Source organism: Channa argus, chromosome 9 (assembly GCF_033026475.1).
Source record: "Channa argus isolate prfri chromosome 9, Channa argus male v1.0, whole genome shotgun sequence".
Taxonomy (NCBI): domain Eukaryota; kingdom Metazoa; phylum Chordata; class Actinopteri; order Anabantiformes; family Channidae; genus Channa; species Channa argus.
In genome coordinates, this window is record NC_090205.1 from 2951511 (window position 1) to 2974307 (window position 22797).

The 22797-nt window shown below is 40.8% G+C and overlaps 4 protein-coding genes across 4 annotated transcripts; all 4 read left to right on the plus strand.

The window, feature by feature from the left end:
* The first annotated feature begins 1625 nt into the window (after positions 1-1625).
* On the plus strand, positions 1626-3019 carry LOC137132907 (trace amine-associated receptor 13c-like). The gene is made up of 2 exons (XM_067515925.1): positions 1626-1798; positions 2071-3019. Exons 1-2 carry the CDS (start codon positions 1626-1628, stop codon positions 2885-2887), a joined length of 990 nt encoding a protein of 329 aa, XP_067372026.1. The 3' UTR covers positions 2888-3019.
* A 2424-nt stretch (positions 3020-5443) lies between these two features.
* LOC137132908 (trace amine-associated receptor 13c-like) lies at positions 5444-7113 on the plus strand. The gene is made up of 2 exons (XM_067515927.1): positions 5444-5448; positions 6297-7113. Exons 1-2 carry the CDS (start codon positions 5444-5446, stop codon positions 7111-7113), a joined length of 822 nt encoding a protein of 273 aa, XP_067372028.1.
* Positions 7114-12765: 5652 nt separating this feature from the next.
* On the plus strand, positions 12766-14159 carry LOC137132909 (trace amine-associated receptor 13c-like). The gene is made up of 2 exons (XM_067515928.1): positions 12766-12938; positions 13211-14159. Exons 1-2 carry the CDS (start codon positions 12766-12768, stop codon positions 14025-14027), a joined length of 990 nt encoding a protein of 329 aa, XP_067372029.1. The 3' UTR covers positions 14028-14159.
* Positions 14160-16583: 2424 nt separating this feature from the next.
* Positions 16584-18253, plus strand: LOC137132910 (trace amine-associated receptor 13c-like). Its single transcript, XM_067515929.1, has 2 exons — positions 16584-16588; positions 17437-18253. The coding sequence occupies exons 1-2, from the start codon at positions 16584-16586 to the stop codon at positions 18251-18253; spliced, it is 822 nt and encodes a 273-aa protein (XP_067372030.1).
* Positions 18254-22797: the final 4544 nt, after the last annotated feature.

The following is a 22797-nucleotide window of genomic DNA, read 5'->3' on the forward strand; positions in this document are numbered from 1 at the left end:
TGCCTTGATATGACTTTGTTGTAAATTGGCGCTATATAAATAAAGTTGAATTGAATTAAACAAAACGTTTGCAATATGGCAGAAAATAAGCTCTGCACAAACAGAAATGTGATACTTCAGCTCATTGCCATCCCAGAAGTGTCAAAAAGCGTCACTTTGTCAAGTCCCTTTGTCAAGTCCCTTTGCACTACATGCTGACCCCTTGGCGGCGATGACTGACGCTCTAAGCTTTCAGTGTAGTTTAATGGAAACCTGAACGCTTCAATATTTGATGCTTAAAGAAACGGTGTACAATATCCAGTGGATCCAGAAAGTATTTACAGCACTTCACTTTTTCCACATTTCATTATGTTACATTCTTATTCCAAAATGGATCAAATTCTTTATTTTCCTCAAAGTAATTCCTCAATTCTACAAACCAACCCCGATAATGACAACGTGACAGAAGTTTGTTTGAAATATTTGCCAATATTTTTAAATATTTATTAAAATTGAGCTCTGGTGCAGCCTGTTTCCACTGATCATCATTGATCATCATCACTGATAATCATAAAGTCTAAGTAATTGTCTGTTGACCTCATGGACTGTATCAAGGCACATATCTGGGGAAGGGTACAGAAAAGTTTTTGCAGCATTGAAGGTCCCAATAATCACAGTGGGCTCCATCATGGAAATGGAACAGAAGAGGTTTGGAACCACCAGGACTGTTCCTAGAGCGCGCCGACTGGCCAAATTGAGTGATCGAGAGAGAAGGGCTTTAGTCAGGGAGGTGACCAAGAACTCGATGGTCTTTGAAAGAGCTCTACCATTTCTCTGTGAAGAGAGGAGAACCTTCCAGAAGAACAACCACCTCTGCTGCACTCCACTAATCAGGCCTTTATGGTAGAGTGGCCAGACAGAAACCACTCCTCAGTAAAAGGCACATGACAGCCACCTGAAGGACCCTGAAACCATGAGAAACTAAATTCTCTGGCAACAAAGATTAAACTCAAGTGTCATGTTTGGAGGAAACCAGTCACCACTCACCACCTGATCAATACCATCTCTACAGTGAAGCATGGTGGTGGCAGCATCATGCTATGGGGATGTCAGTAAACAATCGGGAGTAATTTTGCTTGCTGGCCAATTTACAAACCCAGGACCTGCAATGAGGGCAGAACACAGCTCACTAATTGTCTGAGTGGGTAAATTTTACAGTCAATTGAACTCCTGTGCACCTCAAATAGAGACGAGAAGATGCTGAACGTGCTCTGTCACCATCTGATGCACTGCAGCAGACTGCAACTTTTAATTGGCTCAGCAAAGTGAAGTGGCTGCACTCAGTCCAGGACCCTGGATTGTGTGTGGTAAATAAAGAGAGAGAGAGAATAAATAAAATTCATATCAAAAGTCAGTCAAGTGAGTAACAAAGTCGGTAGGTTGTAAAAAGAAAAAAAGACAATGTCAGGGTAGTGAGAGCTAAAGAGAACGTGATGTAATGTGTAGAAAGGAGGAGGGACATGAGGTCCCAGCAGAGACTGAGAGCAGAGGACTGATGAAGTGTGTGTCACACAGATAAAACTGTTGTATGACAGAGTTGTGGTCAGAAAGCTGCTACAGCTGCAGCTCTCTTCACATCTCTGATGATGGAGGTACATGATGGAGCAGAGCTCTGCTTTCCACAGCTCCTCAACACCTCCTGCAGGAAGCCAGTGATTTCTTGGTCTGAAGTTGTGTTTCTGCGTTTTCTGCTGTCTTCTGTCTCTGTCCTCACTGTGGCTCTAAACCTGCTCGTTATTATCTCGATCTCTCACTTCAGGCAGAGTTTTGTTTCTTATTAGCACCTTAACATTGTAAATGTTATTACTATGATGTTAGATTTTACTGAAAAAAGCGACTTTGAACCTTTACTTTGACATGTGAACAATGTTAAACATCAAAGTTTAAAATGTAAAACATACAGTATAATCTTATGTTTTAGTCATGTTAGATACTCAAACTACTTCATCTAGTACAATTGTAATTATACCTTATATCTTTAGACTTTTTGATTTTTCTGATGTGTATAACTGTATTCTCCTCTTCCTCCAGGCAGCTCAACAAACCTACCAACCTCCTCCTCCTCTCTCTGTCGGTCTCAGACTTCATCGTAGGCCTTGTGTTCATGCCTGGTGAAATCCTCAGGAAAACATCCTGCTGGTTTCTTGGTGACCGTATGTGTTCTCTGTATAAGTACATTATCACACTCACTACATCTGCCTCAGTTGGAAACATGGTTCTTATATCAGTCGATCGTTATGTGGCTATTTGTCACCCTCTGCATTATCCCACCAGAGTCACTGTGAGAAGAGTGAAACTTTGCAATTTTCTGTGTTGGTTCAGTTCAATTCTTTACAGAAGTCTCTTGATAAAAAATATAGTCTTTCAAAAACTCAATTATATGTCCTGTTATGGAGAGTGTGTTTTTCTTGTTGACTCTATTACAGGAGTCATTGATGTTTTTGTGAGCTTTATTATTCCAGTTACCGTCATCATAGTTCTGTATGTGAGAGTGTTTGTGGTGGCTGTGTCTCAGGCTCGTGCCATGCGCTCTCACATTACAGCTGTTACACTGCAGCATTCAGTGACTGTGACATCAAGAAAGTCTGAGCTGAAAGCAGCCAGGACTCTTGGAATTCTTATAGCTGTGTTTCTAATGTGTTTCTGTCCATTTTACTGTGTCTCTCTTGCAGGATCAAACTTGCTCAATACCTCATATGGAATCCTTGTGCTCTGCCTCTATTGTTTTAACCCCTGTCTAAACCCTCTGATCTATGCCTTGTTTTACAACTGGTTTAGAAGAGCTGTTAAACTCATTGTCACTCTTCAGATTCTGCAGCCTGGATCCTGTGAGGCCAATATACTGTAGAGAGACTTTGAGGGACTGAATTGAGACTGGCTGTATAGGAACACAACTGTAAATGGTAAATGGTCTGCACCTATATGCACTTTACACTGCTTCTCATTCACCTACTCACAATCACACACACACTCATACACTGATGGGGGAGCTGCTATGCAGCTGGCCAACACTCACCGGGAGCAACTAAGTTGGGGTTCAGTATCTTGCTCAAGGACACTTTGATATGTAACCGGAGGAACCGGGGGTTTAAGGTAAATGATTGTACATTTGATTGAAAATAGGTTTTCATGTCTTATTGTCTGAAGTATAAATAGTTTGTACTTTTAGGTAAAAATGCTTCATTCCTTAAACTACAGATGATAGATGACTATTAGAAGTGATCATTGATATTTAAGTGAATCCGTGTGTTGCTGTGCTCAGTGTTTGTAAAGTAATCTTTTCATTGCTGAAGTAACTGTTTGCTATAGTTTAAATATGCAGCTGTGGCTCAATGCGTTGAGCCTTAGGCTAGAATGCAGAGGTCTGCAGGATAGAATCCTAGCTAATGCACCAGGTGTGTCCCTGATGCTCAGCACTAGTCCCTGTGGTTGCCCACCATGGGTTAAATGCTAAATGTGTTCAACGATGACAATAAAGATTCTGTGTAATGATTTGAGCTACAGTGGCTCAGTCCGTGTAGATGTTTAAAACCAATCCCCTGTTTTCATGTATTCTGTGAATTGACCAACAAGACAGTTTACATGATGCATGATATAGACACAGTCCTTTCTCCTGGAAAACGATTTCTTCATAGCAAGTAACACTTCAACGACCAACACTGCACCACAAGAGTGTTGTTACACAAACAGCAGTTATAACTTTGGTATCATGACAACAATAATTCCAGTCATTTCTTGCACTTTGTGGAGACTCAATAAAGAAGAGAGAATCCCACTGTGTGGTCTTTCTATTTTCCTGAACAGTGCTTTGAATCGTCAGTAAATATTCTCAGTCATGCAGGTTTGGTTCTCTGAAGACTGAATCATGTCAACTGGACTTCTCGCCTCTCGGTTAGAAACCTTTGCTACTTATCCAAGCAGCTTCTTCAGTCTGAATGAAGTGGCCAGAGAACCCAGTTGTATCCTCCAGAGCAGACCTTTTTCCATCCTGGCCTCAATAGGCTTGTTAAGGTGGCAGGTGAGAACAGGGTGGAGTCATCAAGGTGTAATGATTATGTCCCTAACCCCTAAAACCCTTTGATGCAGATCATTAGGTGTGGGCCTCTGGGTGGATGTGTGAAGTGCTCTTGATCTTCCTGGGGATGGATGAAGGGGCAGCATGAAAAATGGGACACAGGTTGGGCCTGATTCCTCCTCCTCTGTCAAGAGAAGGATTCTCCATATGAACATAAATGGCTTCACATACTCCTCTCTCATACCATCTGTCTTCTCTGCCCAAAATGTGAACATTGTTATCCTCAAACATGAGCCTTAGTCCTTCTGGCTTAGCTACACTGCAGATTTTAGTCCTGGGGGGTTTCCCCAAAGAAATCTAAGCCTCTCAAGGGTCTGAGTCGTCATTTAAGTGAAGTGTAATTCCCTCCACAATGAGATAAAAGTAGTTCCATCTATCAAAGTTAATGCATCCCTACCTGATGACCTTTAGAGAGCAATGGAATTGTCAGTGGTCAAAGCTGTAGTCCTCCACTGAAGGTGGAGCTGGGGATGGAAGCTTCTTTTTGTAGCTTAGGCTTTGTCATGACTGACAGGCAGACTGAGCCCCAGGTGTGATACAGCCCATGTTACAAGAAAGTTTTTGTATTGAACGTTGTAGGTGGGTGTTGATGCTGCTTTTTAAAACTGTGTGATGTCTGACAGGGCTGCAAGATTCTTTAGTGGCCTCTTGAGGGAGAAGGTATAGAAGCAGTTACAGCCAGGGGGGGAGAAGCCATTGCAACGCCAATGGCTTCTCCCCCCCCCCCCAAGGTTTCCCTGTTAGTGAGTAAGAAAATGGTTATACAGAGGTGGAGTGAGATGGGAGCTGTTGTATTCATTGTCATGGTTGAGCTAATGCGAGATGGTGAGAGTTCCTTCGTCTCCTTATCTTCACTCACCAACACACCAAATTGTCAACAATGATAATCGTTTCAGTATCATTTACTCGTTTCGTTTACTTCCTTCTCCATGTTGGTGAGCCACCGATACCATTTGAAACATTGCAACAACTACATGCTTGTGATTCATGCAGTTATCCCCTGGGCACGGAGGAACCAAGATGCCGCGTTTGAAGAGCTGTTGTTGCATTAGAGAAGCATTTTGTGGCTAAAGTTAATGTGGTAGTGGACTCGCTGACAGACAGCAACCACAAAGGGCAGATGAAACTAGGTTTGAAAGCTTTAGCTGTGTTACTTCAATTTGTGCTAATAAAGAGTGAGATAGTATGTGACCAACAAAGTGCGAATGCTTATCTCAGTGCTGTGAACGAAAAGTTACTACTAGAAGAAAATGTCATGATGGACAGATTTGGTAATTCTACAACAATTCTACACTGGCCATCTGCCAGCGTGGCCCCAACTGTACCAGTATGAGGTCTGTCTGCATCCGAGCTGGTGAGTCCCCTAGTGGTAGTGCGAGCTTGGGAGGCAGACATGCTCTCTACTTTTAAGTCTGGGCTTAAAAACCTTTTGATAAACCTTTTAGTCAGAGCTGGCTCAGTCACTCTGAGCTCTCAGGGCCAACATACAGATGTCTTCAATCTACTGCAAAATGAATTAGACTTACTGCTAAAACAGGAAGCTAAGTTGTATTTGGAAAAGAAACAAAAGAAAACAACGAAGGCAGGGTGGTAAGGCCCAACGAGAATACAATGAGAATGATGTGACGAAGGTCCCAGCAGAGACTGAGAGCAGAGGACTGATGAAGTGTGTGTCACACAGATAAAACTGTTGTATGACAGAGTTGTGGTCAGAAAGCTGCTACAGCTGCAGCTCTCTTCACATCTCTGATGATGGAGGTACATGATGGAGCAGAGCTCTGCTTTCCACAGCTCCTCAACACCTCCTGCAGGAAGCCACTGATTTCTTGGTCTGACGCTGTGATTCTGCCTTTTCTTATGTCTCCTGTCTCTGTCCTCACTGTGGCTCTAAACCTGCTTGTCGTTATCTCAATCTCTCACTTCAGGCAGAGTTTTGTTTCTTATTAGCACCTTAACATTGTAAATGTTATTAGTATGATGTTAGATTTTACAGAAAAAAGTGACTTTGAACCTTTACTTGTTAAACATCAAAGCTTAAAATGTAAAACATACAGTATAATCTTATGTTTTAGTCATGTTAGATACTCAAACTACTTCATCTAGTACAATTGTAATTATACCTTATATCATTAGACTTTTTGATTTTTCTGATGTGTATAACTTTATTCTCCTCTTCCTCCAGGCAGCTCAACAAACCCACCAACCTCCTCCTCCTCTCTCTGTCGGTCTCAGACTTCATCGTAGGCCTTGTGTTCATGCCTGGTGAAATCCTCAGAAAAACATCCTGCTGGTTTCTTGGTGACCGTATGTGTTCTCTGTATAAGTACATTATCACACTCACTACATCTGCCTCAGTTGGAAACATGGTTCTTATATCAGTTGATCGTTATTTGGCTATTTGTGACCCTCTGCATTATCCCACCAGAGTCACTGTGAGAAGAGTGAAACTTTGCAATTTTCTGTGTTGGCTCTGTTCAAACCTCTACAGCAGTTTCTTTGTAACAAATAACCCATTTCAGAAAGACGTATATGTTTCTTGCTTGGGAAAATGTGTGTTTTTCATTGACTACACTTTAGGAACTGTTGATATTTTTGTGACCTTTATTATTCCAGTTACTGTCATCATCGTTCTGAATCTGAGAGTGTTTGTGGTGGCTGTGTCTCAGGCTCGTGCCATGCGCTCTCACATTACAGCTGTTACACTGCAGCATTCAGTGACTGTGACATCAAGAAAGTCTGAGCTGAAAGCAGCCAGGACTCTTGGTGTTCTTGTAGCTGTGTTTCTAATGTGTTTCTGTCCATTTTACTGTGTCTGTTTTGCAGGATCAAACTTGCTCAATACCTCATATGGAATCCTTGTGCTCTGCCTCTATTGTTTTAACCCCTGTCTAAACCCTCTGATCTATGCCTTGTTTTACAACTGGTTTAGAAGAGCTGTTAAACTCATTGTTACTCTTCAGATTCTGCAGCCTGGATCCTGTGAGGCCAACGTCCTGTAGAGAGACTGAAATGAGACCTGTAGAAAATACACAGCATGTACAGGATTGTATGATTTTATTTCTTATTGACTGCAATATATAGCTATTAAAATAACATTTTCAGTTTAAGAGTCTGCAAACCGGTTTTCATAGGTTTGCTGCTGCTCACAGTCATAAACATACTTTTCAATGAACTGCTTGATTTTCATATAATCTGTGAACTGACATACAGTTAACAAGGAAATATTTTAATTGTTTTAGTACCACATCCAGGTACATCACCTATTTCCTATTCCAGCTAATTTACTACTTTTCACTTAATTCCTAAAACGACTTCAAATTGTTTTCAGTTCATACAAGTCTTTACATGGCCCTGGTTGCCATGTAGAGCATTTATAAAACGGATAGAATCAATCTTAGATAGAAGACGTTGGGGGTCAGTAAATAATTAAGCCTTTACAAAACTTACTTTACTGTCACAATCACAATCACAATAATTTTGTTTAATATTGTATTTACTACTATTTAAGTCCACGTTTTGGTCTGTATTTTTTGATTATGTTGTGGTGGGAGGCTGGATGTAAGTAAGTGGGGGTTTCCTATACATGTGCAACACATAGAGACACATAGAGAGACTTTGTTAGAGACACTAGGTTAAGAGGTTGGTATCACATTGTACTTTTTAAATGGAAGCTGTTTGTAGACAGCCAGGCTTTTGTTTTAACCTGTTTCCTTATTCGTGCTGTAGGTAAAAGCAGATAGGCCCAATAAAACACGGTGTTGGTAGAAATTTAATTGAGTTAGGGATCAATGACAACCCTGTTATAGCTGAAGTTGATGTTTCTGTTTAAGATGCTCCTGCTCTTGCTGGAGCCCATGTTTCTGCGGTTCTGACTGACAGGACTGGAGCAACAGTTGCACTGGCTACACTTCTTACTTTTCTGCCCTGGACTTTTTACCTGTTTTGGTTGATCTGTGTTTTTGCCCCCTCTTCCCACAGCCCACTATGGGGTGGGGGAAGTAATAGTAACTAAACTATAAAACTATTGATTACAATTAGCAGATGCCTTTATCTAAAGCCATGTACAACTAAGTATCAGACACTAGGGACAATTGTGGGGTTCAGTGTTTTGACCAGGGACATTTCGACATGTAGCCAGGAGGACCAGGCATTAACCCACTGACCCCATGGTTCATAGCCAACTGCTCTTCCAACTGAGTTACAGCCACCCCAATGATAAATTAAATAATATTAAAGCCTTTCATATTTGTTGTTTTTTTTCTGCCCACCTCAGGTGCAGAGATTTCATTTGAAATAACCTCTGCAGAGCATTTATACAGGACTTGCTGTTTGTGTTTGTACTCAGCAACTGACACATTGTGACATCTTAATTTTAACAAGTACGTTTCTCACTCAGTGTACTATAGTTTATAGTTATCCTTAAATCCTAAGACTCAAGAGTAGATTCTGTTGGAGTTGAAGTCTGTTTACCTGCAGATGTACTTTTCCCCATAATTTAATCTGAACCACCTCTAACCAAGTAGATCTGATGGAATACAACCATTGTGATCTAACAGTCCATAACATTAGTCGGATTCCCTGCCTCTTACCTGGCTTACTAGATATAATGCAGCAAGAGAAGCACCCACACATTTCTGCCAAGCCCAACTGCACTTCTTAAACAGTCTCGTCAAAATAAGACTTAACATGAAACACTTTGCAGTTTGTACACAAGCCACTTTGGGTGTGAACACTAAAAAAATTAGATGCTTCATCGGTTGTTATACATATAAATGTTACAAAGAAAACAGTGTTCTGCCATTAACCCATCCCACTGGGGGGAGCAGTGGCCAGCCACAGGCCCCAGGGAGCTAGCAAGAACATTATATATAGACTTTGTGCATGAGCTGCACAAAGTCTTGGGAAATGACAAATGTCTTGGGATTTGAACCAAAATATCACTCTGCCCATTGAGGCACCAAGCCACTAGAAAGGTAAATCACCCGAATAGTACAACCTAACGAATCGCAATTGTAATTCTTGTTGTTTCACTCTTTTGGCTCTTCTTCTATGGTAATACAGTTGCCTGATTGTGTGACAGGATGCTAACAGGCTTAGCTAGCAGGTGAACCATCTTGTTGTGTATAATCTTCCCTATACTGCATCTACTGAGTTTGTGACAACATAACACAGTTATATTTGAATCACGTGGAGCCACGTTCCATTAGCCGCAGCTCCTACCAAACATGAGATGCAAAGTGTACACAAGTGAAACTTTAAATAAGTGAACCTAGATAGACTGTGATCACAAAAAAGAGTGCTGTAGGAGGGAAATATTTTTGTAGGCCAACCCTGAAATTTGCATCTCCCTGGTTCCTTAAACTTAAAAAACTTTGTTTTGATCCAGGTGATTTTGCGAACTATAGACCAATATCCATTCTCCTGTTTATTTGTAGTTGCAAAACAATTATGTGATCACTTTCATAGGAATAATTAGTATGAAGACTTTCAGTCAGGATTTAGAGTTCATCATAGTACAGAAACAGCACTGGTAAAGGTCACCAACGATCTTCTCTAGGCATCAGATAATGGACTTGTGTCCACACTCGTCCTACTGGACCTTAGTGCCGCATTTGACACCACTGACCACAACATTTTGTTACAGAGACTGGAACATGGTTTTGGGATTAAAGGAACCACTTTGCATTGGTTTAAATCTTATCTGTTAGACAGATTCCAACTTGTTCATGTTAATGATGAATCATCTTTCTGCACAAAGGTTAGTTATGGAGTTCCACAGGGCTCTGTGTTAGGACCAATACTTTTCAATCTCTATATGTCACCTTAAGGCAAAATTATCATGAAACATTCCATAAACTTCCACTACTATGCAGATGATACCCAGCTCTATTTATGTGTAAAATCAGAAGATACTTACCAATTACTCAAACTTAAAGCATGTTTAAAAGACATAAAAACCTGGATGTCCTACAATTTCCTGCTTCTAAATTCAGACAAAACTGAAATTATTCTCTTTGGGCCTAAAAACATAAGAAAGATTCTGCTACTTTTACTTTACTTTACTTTAGATGAAATAACTTTGGCCTCCAGTACTGCGGTGAGGAACCTTGGAGTTATTTTTGACCAGGATTTGTCCTTTACCTCACATATAAAACAAATCTCTAGAACAGCCTTCTTCCACCTATGGAACATTGCTAAAATTAGAAGCATCCTGTCTCAAAGTGATGCCAAAAAACTAGTGTATGTATTTGTTACTTCTAGGTTGGACTACTGTAATTCCCTACTTTGGGGGTGAAATAATAACTGTCTAAAAAGCCTTCAGTTAATCCAAAATGTCTAAATCTAGAATAGAGTTTAAAACCCTGCTTCTTACATACAAAGCTCTTAATGGTCAAGCTCCATCATATTTAAAAGATCTCATAGTTCTCTATCGACCGATTAGACCACTTGATCCCAGAATACAGGCCTACTTGTGGTTCCTAGATTTTGCAAAAGTAGAATGGGAGGCAGAGCCTTTAGCTATCAAGCTCCTCTCCTGTGGAACCAGCTTCCAATCCAGATTCGGGGGGCAGACACCATCTCTACTTTTAAGACTAGGCTTAAAACCTTCCTTTTTGATAAAGCTTATAGTTGAAACTGCTCACTCAACCTGAACTAGCTCCTACTTAAGATGCTATAGGTTTAGAGTGTTGGGGGATCCTGCGAGTGCAATGAGCTCCCCTCCTCTTTTTCTCTGTACATTTGTTTGTCACCCCTGTGTGCTATTAATTTTGTGTCCTACCAACCTGTATAATATTTTGATGTTGCTTTTTGTTGTTGCTTTTGTTGCTCTTTTCTTTCCTCTCTTCACTTTCCACTCACCCCAACCGGTCAAGGCACATGGCCGCCCACCCTGAGCCTGGTTCTCCTGGAGGTTTCTTCCGTTAAAGGGAGTTTTTCTTCTCCACTGTTGCCTAGGGCTTGTTTAAGGGGGATTTGTTGGGTTGCTTCTACATACTTGCATAGTCTGGACTTTATTCTGTAAAGTGCCTTGATATGACTTTGTTGTAAATTGGCGCTATATAAATAAAGTTGAATTGAATTAAACAAAACGTTTGCAATATGGCAGAAAATAAGCTCTGCACAAACAGAAATGTGATACTTCAGCTCATTGCCATCCCAGAAGTGTCAAAAAGCGTCACTTTGTCAAGTCCCTTTGTCAAGTCCCTTTGCACTACATGCTGACCCCTTGGCGGCGATGACTGACGCTCTAAGCTTTCAGTGTAGTTTAATGGAAACCTGAACGCTTCAATATTTGATGCTTAAAGAAACGGTGTACAATATCCAGTGGATCCAGAAAGTATTTACAGCACTTCACTTTTTCCACATTTCATTATGTTACATTCTTATTCCAAAATGGATCAAATTCTTTATTTTCCTCAAAGTAATTCCTCAATTCTACAAACCAACCCCGATAATGACAACGTGACAGAAGTTTGTTTGAAATATTTGCCAATATTTTTAAATATTTATTAAAATTGAGCTCTGGTGCAGCCTGTTTCCACTGATCATCATTGATCATCATCACTGATAATCATAAAGTCTAAGTAATTGTCTGTTGACCTCATGGACTGTATCAAGGCACATATCTGGGGAAGGGTACAGAAAAGTTTTTGCAGCATTGAAGGTCCCAATAATCACAGTGGGCTCCATCATGGAAATGGAACAGAAGAGGTTTGGAACCACCAGGACTGTTCCTAGAGCGCGCCGACTGGCCAAATTGAGTGATCGAGAGAGAAGGGCTTTAGTCAGGGAGGTGACCAAGAACTCGATGGTCTTTGAAAGAGCTCTACCATTTCTCTGTGAAGAGAGGAGAACCTTCCAGAAGAACAACCACCTCTGCTGCACTCCACTAATCAGGCCTTTATGGTAGAGTGGCCAGACAGAAACCACTCCTCAGTAAAAGGCACATGACAGCCACCTGAAGGACCCTGAAACCATGAGAAACTAAATTCTCTGGCAACAAAGATTAAACTCAAGTGTCATGTTTGGAGGAAACCAGTCACCACTCACCACCTGATCAATACCATCTCTACAGTGAAGCATGGTGGTGGCAGCATCATGCTATGGGGATGTCAGTAAACAATCGGGAGTAATTTTGCTTGCTGGCCAATTTACAAACCCAGGACCTGCAATGAGGGCAGAACACAGCTCACTAATTGTCTGAGTGGGTAAATTTTACAGTCAATTGAACTCCTGTGCACCTCAAATAGAGACGAGAAGATGCTGAACGTGCTCTGTCACCATCTGATGCACTGCAGCAGACTGCAACTTTTAATTGGCTCAGCAAAGTGAAGTGGCTGCACTCAGTCCAGGACCCTGGATTGTGTGTGGTAAATAAAGAGAGAGAGAGAATAAATAAAATTCATATCAAAAGTCAGTCAAGTGAGTAACAAAGTCGGTAGGTTGTAAAAAGAAAAAAAGACAATGTCAGGGTAGTGAGAGCTAAAGAGAACGTGATGTAATGTGTAGAAAGGAGGAGGGACATGAGGTCCCAGCAGAGACTGAGAGCAGAGGACTGATGAAGTGTGTGTCACACAGATAAAACTGTTGTATGACAGAGTTGTGGTCAGAAAGCTGCTACAGCTGCAGCTCTCTTCACATCTCTGATGATGGAGGTACATGATGGAGCAGAGCTCTGCTTTCCACAGCTCCTCAACACCTCCTGCAGGAAGCCAGTGATTTCTTGGTCTGAAGTTGTGTTTCTGCGTTTTCTGCTGTCTTCTGTCTCTGTCCTCACTGTGGCTCTAAACCTGCTCGTTATTATCTCGATCTCTCACTTCAGGCAGAGTTTTGTTTCTTATTAGCACCTTAACATTGTAAATGTTATTACTATGATGTTAGATTTTACTGAAAAAAGCGACTTTGAACCTTTACTTTGACATGTGAACAATGTTAAACATCAAAGTTTAAAATGTAAAACATACAGTATAATCTTATGTTTTAGTCATGTTAGATACTCAAACTACTTCATCTAGTACAATTGTAATTATACCTTATATCTTTAGACTTTTTGATTTTTCTGATGTGTATAACTGTATTCTCCTCTTCCTCCAGGCAGCTCAACAAACCTACCAACCTCCTCCTCCTCTCTCTGTCGGTCTCAGACTTCATCGTAGGCCTTGTGTTCATGCCTGGTGAAATCCTCAGGAAAACATCCTGCTGGTTTCTTGGTGACCGTATGTGTTCTCTGTATAAGTACATTATCACACTCACTACATCTGCCTCAGTTGGAAACATGGTTCTTATATCAGTCGATCGTTATGTGGCTATTTGTCACCCTCTGCATTATCCCACCAGAGTCACTGTGAGAAGAGTGAAACTTTGCAATTTTCTGTGTTGGTTCAGTTCAATTCTTTACAGAAGTCTCTTGATAAAAAATATAGTCTTTCAAAAACTCAATTATATGTCCTGTTATGGAGAGTGTGTTTTTCTTGTTGACTCTATTACAGGAGTCATTGATGTTTTTGTGAGCTTTATTATTCCAGTTACCGTCATCATAGTTCTGTATGTGAGAGTGTTTGTGGTGGCTGTGTCTCAGGCTCGTGCCATGCGCTCTCACATTACAGCTGTTACACTGCAGCATTCAGTGACTGTGACATCAAGAAAGTCTGAGCTGAAAGCAGCCAGGACTCTTGGAATTCTTATAGCTGTGTTTCTAATGTGTTTCTGTCCATTTTACTGTGTCTCTCTTGCAGGATCAAACTTGCTCAATACCTCATATGGAATCCTTGTGCTCTGCCTCTATTGTTTTAACCCCTGTCTAAACCCTCTGATCTATGCCTTGTTTTACAACTGGTTTAGAAGAGCTGTTAAACTCATTGTCACTCTTCAGATTCTGCAGCCTGGATCCTGTGAGGCCAATATACTGTAGAGAGACTTTGAGGGACTGAATTGAGACTGGCTGTATAGGAACACAACTGTAAATGGTAAATGGTCTGCACCTATATGCACTTTACACTGCTTCTCATTCACCTACTCACAATCACACACACACTCATACACTGATGGGGGAGCTGCTATGCAGCTGGCCAACACTCACCGGGAGCAACTAAGTTGGGGTTCAGTATCTTGCTCAAGGACACTTTGATATGTAACCGGAGGAACCGGGGGTTTAAGGTAAATGATTGTACATTTGATTGAAAATAGGTTTTCATGTCTTATTGTCTGAAGTATAAATAGTTTGTACTTTTAGGTAAAAATGCTTCATTCCTTAAACTACAGATGATAGATGACTATTAGAAGTGATCATTGATATTTAAGTGAATCCGTGTGTTGCTGTGCTCAGTGTTTGTAAAGTAATCTTTTCATTGCTGAAGTAACTGTTTGCTATAGTTTAAATATGCAGCTGTGGCTCAATGCGTTGAGCCTTAGGCTAGAATGCAGAGGTCTGCAGGATAGAATCCTAGCTAATGCACCAGGTGTGTCCCTGATGCTCAGCACTAGTCCCTGTGGTTGCCCACCATGGGTTAAATGCTAAATGTGTTCAACGATGACAATAAAGATTCTGTGTAATGATTTGAGCTACAGTGGCTCAGTCCGTGTAGATGTTTAAAACCAATCCCCTGTTTTCATGTATTCTGTGAATTGACCAACAAGACAGTTTACATGATGCATGATATAGACACAGTCCTTTCTCCTGGAAAACGATTTCTTCATAGCAAGTAACACTTCAACGACCAACACTGCACCACAAGAGTGTTGTTACACAAACAGCAGTTATAACTTTGGTATCATGACAACAATAATTCCAGTCATTTCTTGCACTTTGTGGAGACTCAATAAAGAAGAGAGAATCCCACTGTGTGGTCTTTCTATTTTCCTGAACAGTGCTTTGAATCGTCAGTAAATATTCTCAGTCATGCAGGTTTGGTTCTCTGAAGACTGAATCATGTCAACTGGACTTCTCGCCTCTCGGTTAGAAACCTTTGCTACTTATCCAAGCAGCTTCTTCAGTCTGAATGAAGTGGCCAGAGAACCCAGTTGTATCCTCCAGAGCAGACCTTTTTCCATCCTGGCCTCAATAGGCTTGTTAAGGTGGCAGGTGAGAACAGGGTGGAGTCATCAAGGTGTAATGATTATGTCCCTAACCCCTAAAACCCTTTGATGCAGATCATTAGGTGTGGGCCTCTGGGTGGATGTGTGAAGTGCTCTTGATCTTCCTGGGGATGGATGAAGGGGCAGCATGAAAAATGGGACACAGGTTGGGCCTGATTCCTCCTCCTCTGTCAAGAGAAGGATTCTCCATATGAACATAAATGGCTTCACATACTCCTCTCTCATACCATCTGTCTTCTCTGCCCAAAATGTGAACATTGTTATCCTCAAACATGAGCCTTAGTCCTTCTGGCTTAGCTACACTGCAGATTTTAGTCCTGGGGGGTTTCCCCAAAGAAATCTAAGCCTCTCAAGGGTCTGAGTCGTCATTTAAGTGAAGTGTAATTCCCTCCACAATGAGATAAAAGTAGTTCCATCTATCAAAGTTAATGCATCCCTACCTGATGACCTTTAGAGAGCAATGGAATTGTCAGTGGTCAAAGCTGTAGTCCTCCACTGAAGGTGGAGCTGGGGATGGAAGCTTCTTTTTGTAGCTTAGGCTTTGTCATGACTGACAGGCAGACTGAGCCCCAGGTGTGATACAGCCCATGTTACAAGAAAGTTTTTGTATTGAACGTTGTAGGTGGGTGTTGATGCTGCTTTTTAAAACTGTGTGATGTCTGACAGGGCTGCAAGATTCTTTAGTGGCCTCTTGAGGGAGAAGGTATAGAAGCAGTTACAGCCAGGGGGGGAGAAGCCATTGCAACGCCAATGGCTTCTCCCCCCCCCCCCAAGGTTTCCCTGTTAGTGAGTAAGAAAATGGTTATACAGAGGTGGAGTGAGATGGGAGCTGTTGTATTCATTGTCATGGTTGAGCTAATGCGAGATGGTGAGAGTTCCTTCGTCTCCTTATCTTCACTCACCAACACACCAAATTGTCAACAATGATAATCGTTTCAGTATCATTTACTCGTTTCGTTTACTTCCTTCTCCATGTTGGTGAGCCACCGATACCATTTGAAACATTGCAACAACTACATGCTTGTGATTCATGCAGTTATCCCCTGGGCACGGAGGAACCAAGATGCCGCGTTTGAAGAGCTGTTGTTGCATTAGAGAAGCATTTTGTGGCTAAAGTTAATGTGGTAGTGGACTCGCTGACAGACAGCAACCACAAAGGGCAGATGAAACTAGGTTTGAAAGCTTTAGCTGTGTTACTTCAATTTGTGCTAATAAAGAGTGAGATAGTATGTGACCAACAAAGTGCGAATGCTTATCTCAGTGCTGTGAACGAAAAGTTACTACTAGAAGAAAATGTCATGATGGACAGATTTGGTAATTCTACAACAATTCTACACTGGCCATCTGCCAGCGTGGCCCCAACTGTACCAGTATGAGGTCTGTCTGCATCCGAGCTGGTGAGTCCCCTAGTGGTAGTGCGAGCTTGGGAGGCAGACATGCTCTCTACTTTTAAGTCTGGGCTTAAAAACCTTTTGATAAACCTTTTAGTCAGAGCTGGCTCAGTCACTCTGAGCTCTCAGGGCCAACATACAGATGTCTTCAATCTACTGCAAAATGAATTAGACTTACTGCTAAAACAGGAAGCTAAGTTGTATTTGGAAAAGAAACAAAAGAAAACAACGAAGGCAGGGTGGTAAGGCCCAACGAGAATACAATGAGAATGATGTGACGAAGGTCCCAGCAGAGACTGAGAGCAGAGGACTGATGAAGTGTGTGTCACACAGATAAAACTGTTGTATGACAGAGTTGTGGTCAGAAAGCTGCTACAGCTGCAGCTCTCTTCACATCTCTGATGATGGAGGTACATGATGGAGCAGAGCTCTGCTTTCCACAGCTCCTCAACACCTCCTGCAGGAAGCCACTGATTTCTTGGTCTGACGCTGTGATTCTGCCTTTTCTTATGTCTCCTGTCTCTGTCCTCACTGTGGCTCTAAACCTGCTTGTCGTTATCTCAATCTCTCACTTCAGGCAGAGTTTTGTTTCTTATTAGCACCTTAACATTGTAAATGTTATTAGTATGATGTTAGATTTTACAGAAAAAAGTGACTTTGAACCTTTACTTGTTAAACATCAAAGCTTAAAATGTAAAACATACAGTATAATCTTATGTTTTAGTCATGTTAGATACTCAAACTACTTCATCTAGTACAATTGTAATTATACCTTATATCATTAGACTTTTTGATTTTTCTGATGTGTATAACTTTATTCTCCTCTTCCTCCAGGCAGCTCAACAAACCCACCAACCTCCTCCTCCTCTCTCTGTCGGTCTCAGACTTCATCGTAGGCCTTGTGTTCATGCCTGGTGAAATCCTCAGAAAAACATCCTGCTGGTTTCTTGGTGACCGTATGTGTTCTCTGTATAAGTACATTATCACACTCACTACATCTGCCTCAGTTGGAAACATGGTTCTTATATCAGTTGATCGTTATTTGGCTATTTGTGACCCTCTGCATTATCCCACCAGAGTCACTGTGAGAAGAGTGAAACTTTGCAATTTTCTGTGTTGGCTCTGTTCAAACCTCTACAGCAGTTTCTTTGTAACAAATAACCCATTTCAGAAAGACGTATATGTTTCTTGCTTGGGAAAATGTGTGTTTTTCATTGACTACACTTTAGGAACTGTTGATATTTTTGTGACCTTTATTATTCCAGTTACTGTCATCATCGTTCTGAATCTGAGAGTGTTTGTGGTGGCTGTGTCTCAGGCTCGTGCCATGCGCTCTCACATTACAGCTGTTACACTGCAGCATTCAGTGACTGTGACATCAAGAAAGTCTGAGCTGAAAGCAGCCAGGACTCTTGGTGTTCTTGTAGCTGTGTTTCTAATGTGTTTCTGTCCATTTTACTGTGTCTGTTTTGCAGGATCAAACTTGCTCAATACCTCATATGGAATCCTTGTGCTCTGCCTCTATTGTTTTAACCCCTGTCTAAACCCTCTGATCTATGCCTTGTTTTACAACTGGTTTAGAAGAGCTGTTAAACTCATTGTTACTCTTCAGATTCTGCAGCCTGGATCCTGTGAGGCCAACGTCCTGTAGAGAGACTGAAATGAGACCTGTAGAAAATACACAGCATGTACAGGATTGTATGATTTTATTTCTTATTGACTGCAATATATAGCTATTAAAATAACATTTTCAGTTTAAGAGTCTGCAAACCGGTTTTCATAGGTTTGCTGCTGCTCACAGTCATAAACATACTTTTCAATGAACTGCTTGATTTTCATATAATCTGTGAACTGACATACAGTTAACAAGGAAATATTTTAATTGTTTTAGTACCACATCCAGGTACATCACCTATTTCCTATTCCAGCTAATTTACTACTTTTCACTTAATTCCTAAAACGACTTCAAATTGTTTTCAGTTCATACAAGTCTTTACATGGCCCTGGTTGCCATGTAGAGCATTTATAAAACGGATAGAATCAATCTTAGATAGAAGACGTTGGGGGTCAGTAAATAATTAAGCCTTTACAAAACTTACTTTACTGTCACAATCACAATCACAATAATTTTGTTTAATATTGTATTTACTACTATTTAAGTCCACGTTTTGGTCTGTATTTTTTGATTATGTTGTGGTGGGAGGCTGGATGTAAGTAAGTGGGGGTTTCCTATACATGTGCAACACATAGAGACACATAGAGAGACTTTGTTAGAGACACTAGGTTAAGAGGTTGGTATCACATTGTACTTTTTAAATGGAAGCTGTTTGTAGACAGCCAGGCTTTTGTTTTAACCTGTTTCCTTATTCGTGCTGTAGGTAAAAGCAGATAGGCCCAATAAAACACGGTGTTGGTAGAAATTTAATTGAGTTAGGGATCAATGACAACCCTGTTATAGCTGAAGTTGATGTTTCTGTTTAAGATGCTCCTGCTCTTGCTGGAGCCCATGTTTCTGCGGTTCTGACTGACAGGACTGGAGCAACAGTTGCACTGGCTACACTTCTTACTTTTCTGCCCTGGACTTTTTACCTGTTTTGGTTGATCTGTGTTTTTGCCCCCTCTTCCCACAGCCCACTATGGGGTGGGGGAAGTAATAGTAACTAAACTATAAAACTATTGATTACAATTAGCAGATGCCTTTATCTAAAGCCATGTACAACTAAGTATCAGACACTAGGGACAATTGTGGGGTTCAGTGTTTTGACCAGGGACATTTCGACATGTAGCCAGGAGGACCAGGCATTAACCCACTGACCCCATGGTTCATAGCCAACTGCTCTTCCAACTGAGTTACAGCCACCCCAATGATAAATTAAATAATATTAAAGCCTTTCATATTTGTTGTTTTTTTTCTGCCCACCTCAGGTGCAGAGATTTCATTTGAAATAACCTCTGCAGAGCATTTATACAGGACTTGCTGTTTGTGTTTGTACTCAGCAACTGACACATTGTGACATCTTAATTTTAACAAGTACGTTTCTCACTCAGTGTACTATAGTTTATAGTTATCCTTAAATCCTAAGACTCAAGAGTAGATTCTGTTGGAGTTGAAGTCTGTTTACCTGCAGATGTACTTTTCCCCATAATTTAATCTGAACCACCTCTAACCAAGTAGATCTGATGGAATACAACCATTGTGATCTAACAGTCCATAACATTAGTCGGATTCCCTGCCTCTTACCTGGCTTACTAGATATAATGCAGCAAGAGAAGCACCCACACATTTCTGCCAAGCCCAACTGCACTTCTTAAACAGTCTCGTCAAAATAAGACTTAACATGAAACACTTTGCAGTTTGTACACAAGCCACTTTGGGTGTGAACACTAAAAAAATTAGATGCTTCATCGGTTGTTATACATATAAATGTTACAAAGAAAACAGTGTTCTGCCATTAACCCATCCCACTGGGGGGAGCAGTGGCCAGCCACAGGCCCCAGGGAGCTAGCAAGAACATTATATATAGACTTTGTGCATGAGCTGCACAAAGTCTTGGGAAATGACAAATGTCTTGGGATTTGAACCAAAATATCACTCTGCCCATTGAGGCACCAAGCCACTAGAAAGGTAAATCACCCGAATAGTACAACCTAACGAATCGCAATTGTAATTCTTGTTGTTTCACTCTTTTGGCTCTTCTTCTATGGTAATACAGTTGCCTGATTGTGTGACAGGATGCTAACAGGCTTAGCTAGCAGGTGAACCATCTTGTTGTGTATAATCTTCCCTATACTGCATCTACTGAGTTTGTGACAACATAACACAGTTATATTTGAATCACGTGGAGCCACGTTCCATTAGCCGCAGCTCCTACCAAACATGAGATGCAAAGTGTACACAAGTGAAACTTTAAATAAGTGAACCTAGATAGACTGTGATCACAAAAAAGAGTGCTGTAGGAGGGAAATATTTTTGTAGGCCAACCCTGAAATTTGCATCTCCCTGGTTCCTTAAACTTAAAAAACTTTGTTTTGATCCAGGTGATTTTGCGAACTATAGACCAATATCCATTCTCCTGTTTATTTGTAGTTGCAAAACAATTATGTGATCACTTTCATAGGAATAATTAGTATGAAGACTTTCAGTCAGGATTTAGAGTTCATCATAGTACAGAAACAGCACTGGTAAAGGTCACCAACGATCTTCTTTTGGGATCAGATAATGGACTTGTGTCCACACTCGTTCTACTGGACCTTAGTGCCGCATTTGACACCACTGACCACACCATTTTGTTACAGAGACTGGAACATGGTTTTGGGATTAAAGGAACCACTTTGCATTGGTTTAAATCTTATCTGTCAGACAGATTCCAACTCGTTCATGTTAATGATGAATCATCTTTCTGCACAAAGGTTAGTTATGGAGTTCCACAGGGCTCTGTGTTAGGACCAATACTTTTCAATCTCTATATGTCACCTTAAGGCAAAATTATCATGAAACATTCCATAAACTTCCACTACTATGCAGATGATACCCAGCTCTATTTATGTGTAAAATCAGAAGATACTTACCAATTACTCAAACTTGAAGCATGTCTAAAAGACATAAAAACCTGGATGTCCTACAATTTCCTGCTTCTAAATTCAGACAAAACTGAAATTATTCTCTTTGGGCCTAAAAACATAAGAAAGATTCTGCTACTTTTACTTTACTTTACTTTAGATGAAATAACTTTGGCCTCCAGTACTGCGGTGAGGAACCTTGGAGTTATTTTTGACCAGGATTTGTCCTTTACCTCACATATAAAACAAATCTCTAGAACAGCCTTCTTCCACCTATGGAACATTGCTAAAATTAGAAGCATCCTGTCTCAAAGTGATGCCAAAAAACTAATCCATGTATTTGTTACTTCTAGGTTGGACTACTGTAATTCCCTACTTTGGGGGTGAAATAATAACTGTCTAAAAAGCCTTCAGTTAATCCAAAATGTCTAAATCTAGAATAGAGTTTAAAACCCTGCTTCTTACATACAAAGCTCTTAATGGTCAAGCTCCATCATATTTAAAAGATCTCATAGTTCTCTATCGACCGATTAGACCACTTGATCCCAGAATACAGGCCTACTTGTGGTTCCTAGATTTTGCAAAAGTAGAATGGGAGGCAGAGCCTTTAGCTATCAAGCTCCTCTCCTGTGGAACCAGCTTCCAATCCAGATTCGGGGGGCAGACACCATCTCTACTTTTAAGACTAGGCTTAAAACCTTCCTTTTTGATAAAGCTTATAGTTGAAACTGCTCACTCAACCTGAACTAGCTCCTACTTAAGATGCTATAGGTTTAGAGTGTTGGGGGATCCTGCGAGTGCAATGAGCTCCCCTCCTCTTTTTCTCTGTACATTTGTTTGTCACCCCTGTGTGCTATTAATTTTGTGTCCTACCAACCTGTATAATGTTTTGATGTTGCTTTTTGTTGTTGCTTTTGTTGCTCTTTTCTTTCCTCTCTTCACTTTCCACTCACCCCAACCGGTCAAGGCACATGGCCGCCCACCCTGAGCCTGGTTCTCCTGGAGGTTTCTTCCGTTAAAGGGAGCTTTTCTTCTCCACTGTTGCCTAGGGCTTGTTTAAGGGGGATTTGTTGGGTTGCTTCTACATATTTGCATAGTCTGGACTTTATTCTGTAAAGTGCCTTGATATGACTTTGTTGTAAATTGGCGCTATATAAATAAAGTTGATATGAATTAAACAAAACGTTTGCAATATGGCAGAAAATAAGCTCTGCACAAACAGAAATGTGATACTTCAGCTCATTGCCATCCCAGAAGTGTCAAAAAGCGTCACTTTGTCAAGTCCCTTTGTCAAGTCCCTTTGCACTACATGCTGACCCCTTGGCGGCGATGACTGACGCTCTAAGCTTTCAGTGTAGTTTAATGGAAACCTGAACGCTTCAATATTTGATGCTTAAAGAAACGGTGTACAATATCCAGTGGATCCAGAAAGTATTTACAGCACTTCACTTTTTCCACATTTCATTATGTTACATTCTTATTCCAAAATGGATCAAATTCTTTATTTTCCTCAAAGTAATTCCTCAATTCTACAAACCAACCCCGATAATGACAACGTGACAGAAGTTTGTTTGAAATATTTGCCAATATTTTTAAATATTTATTAAAATTGAGCTCTGGTGCAGCCTGTTTCCA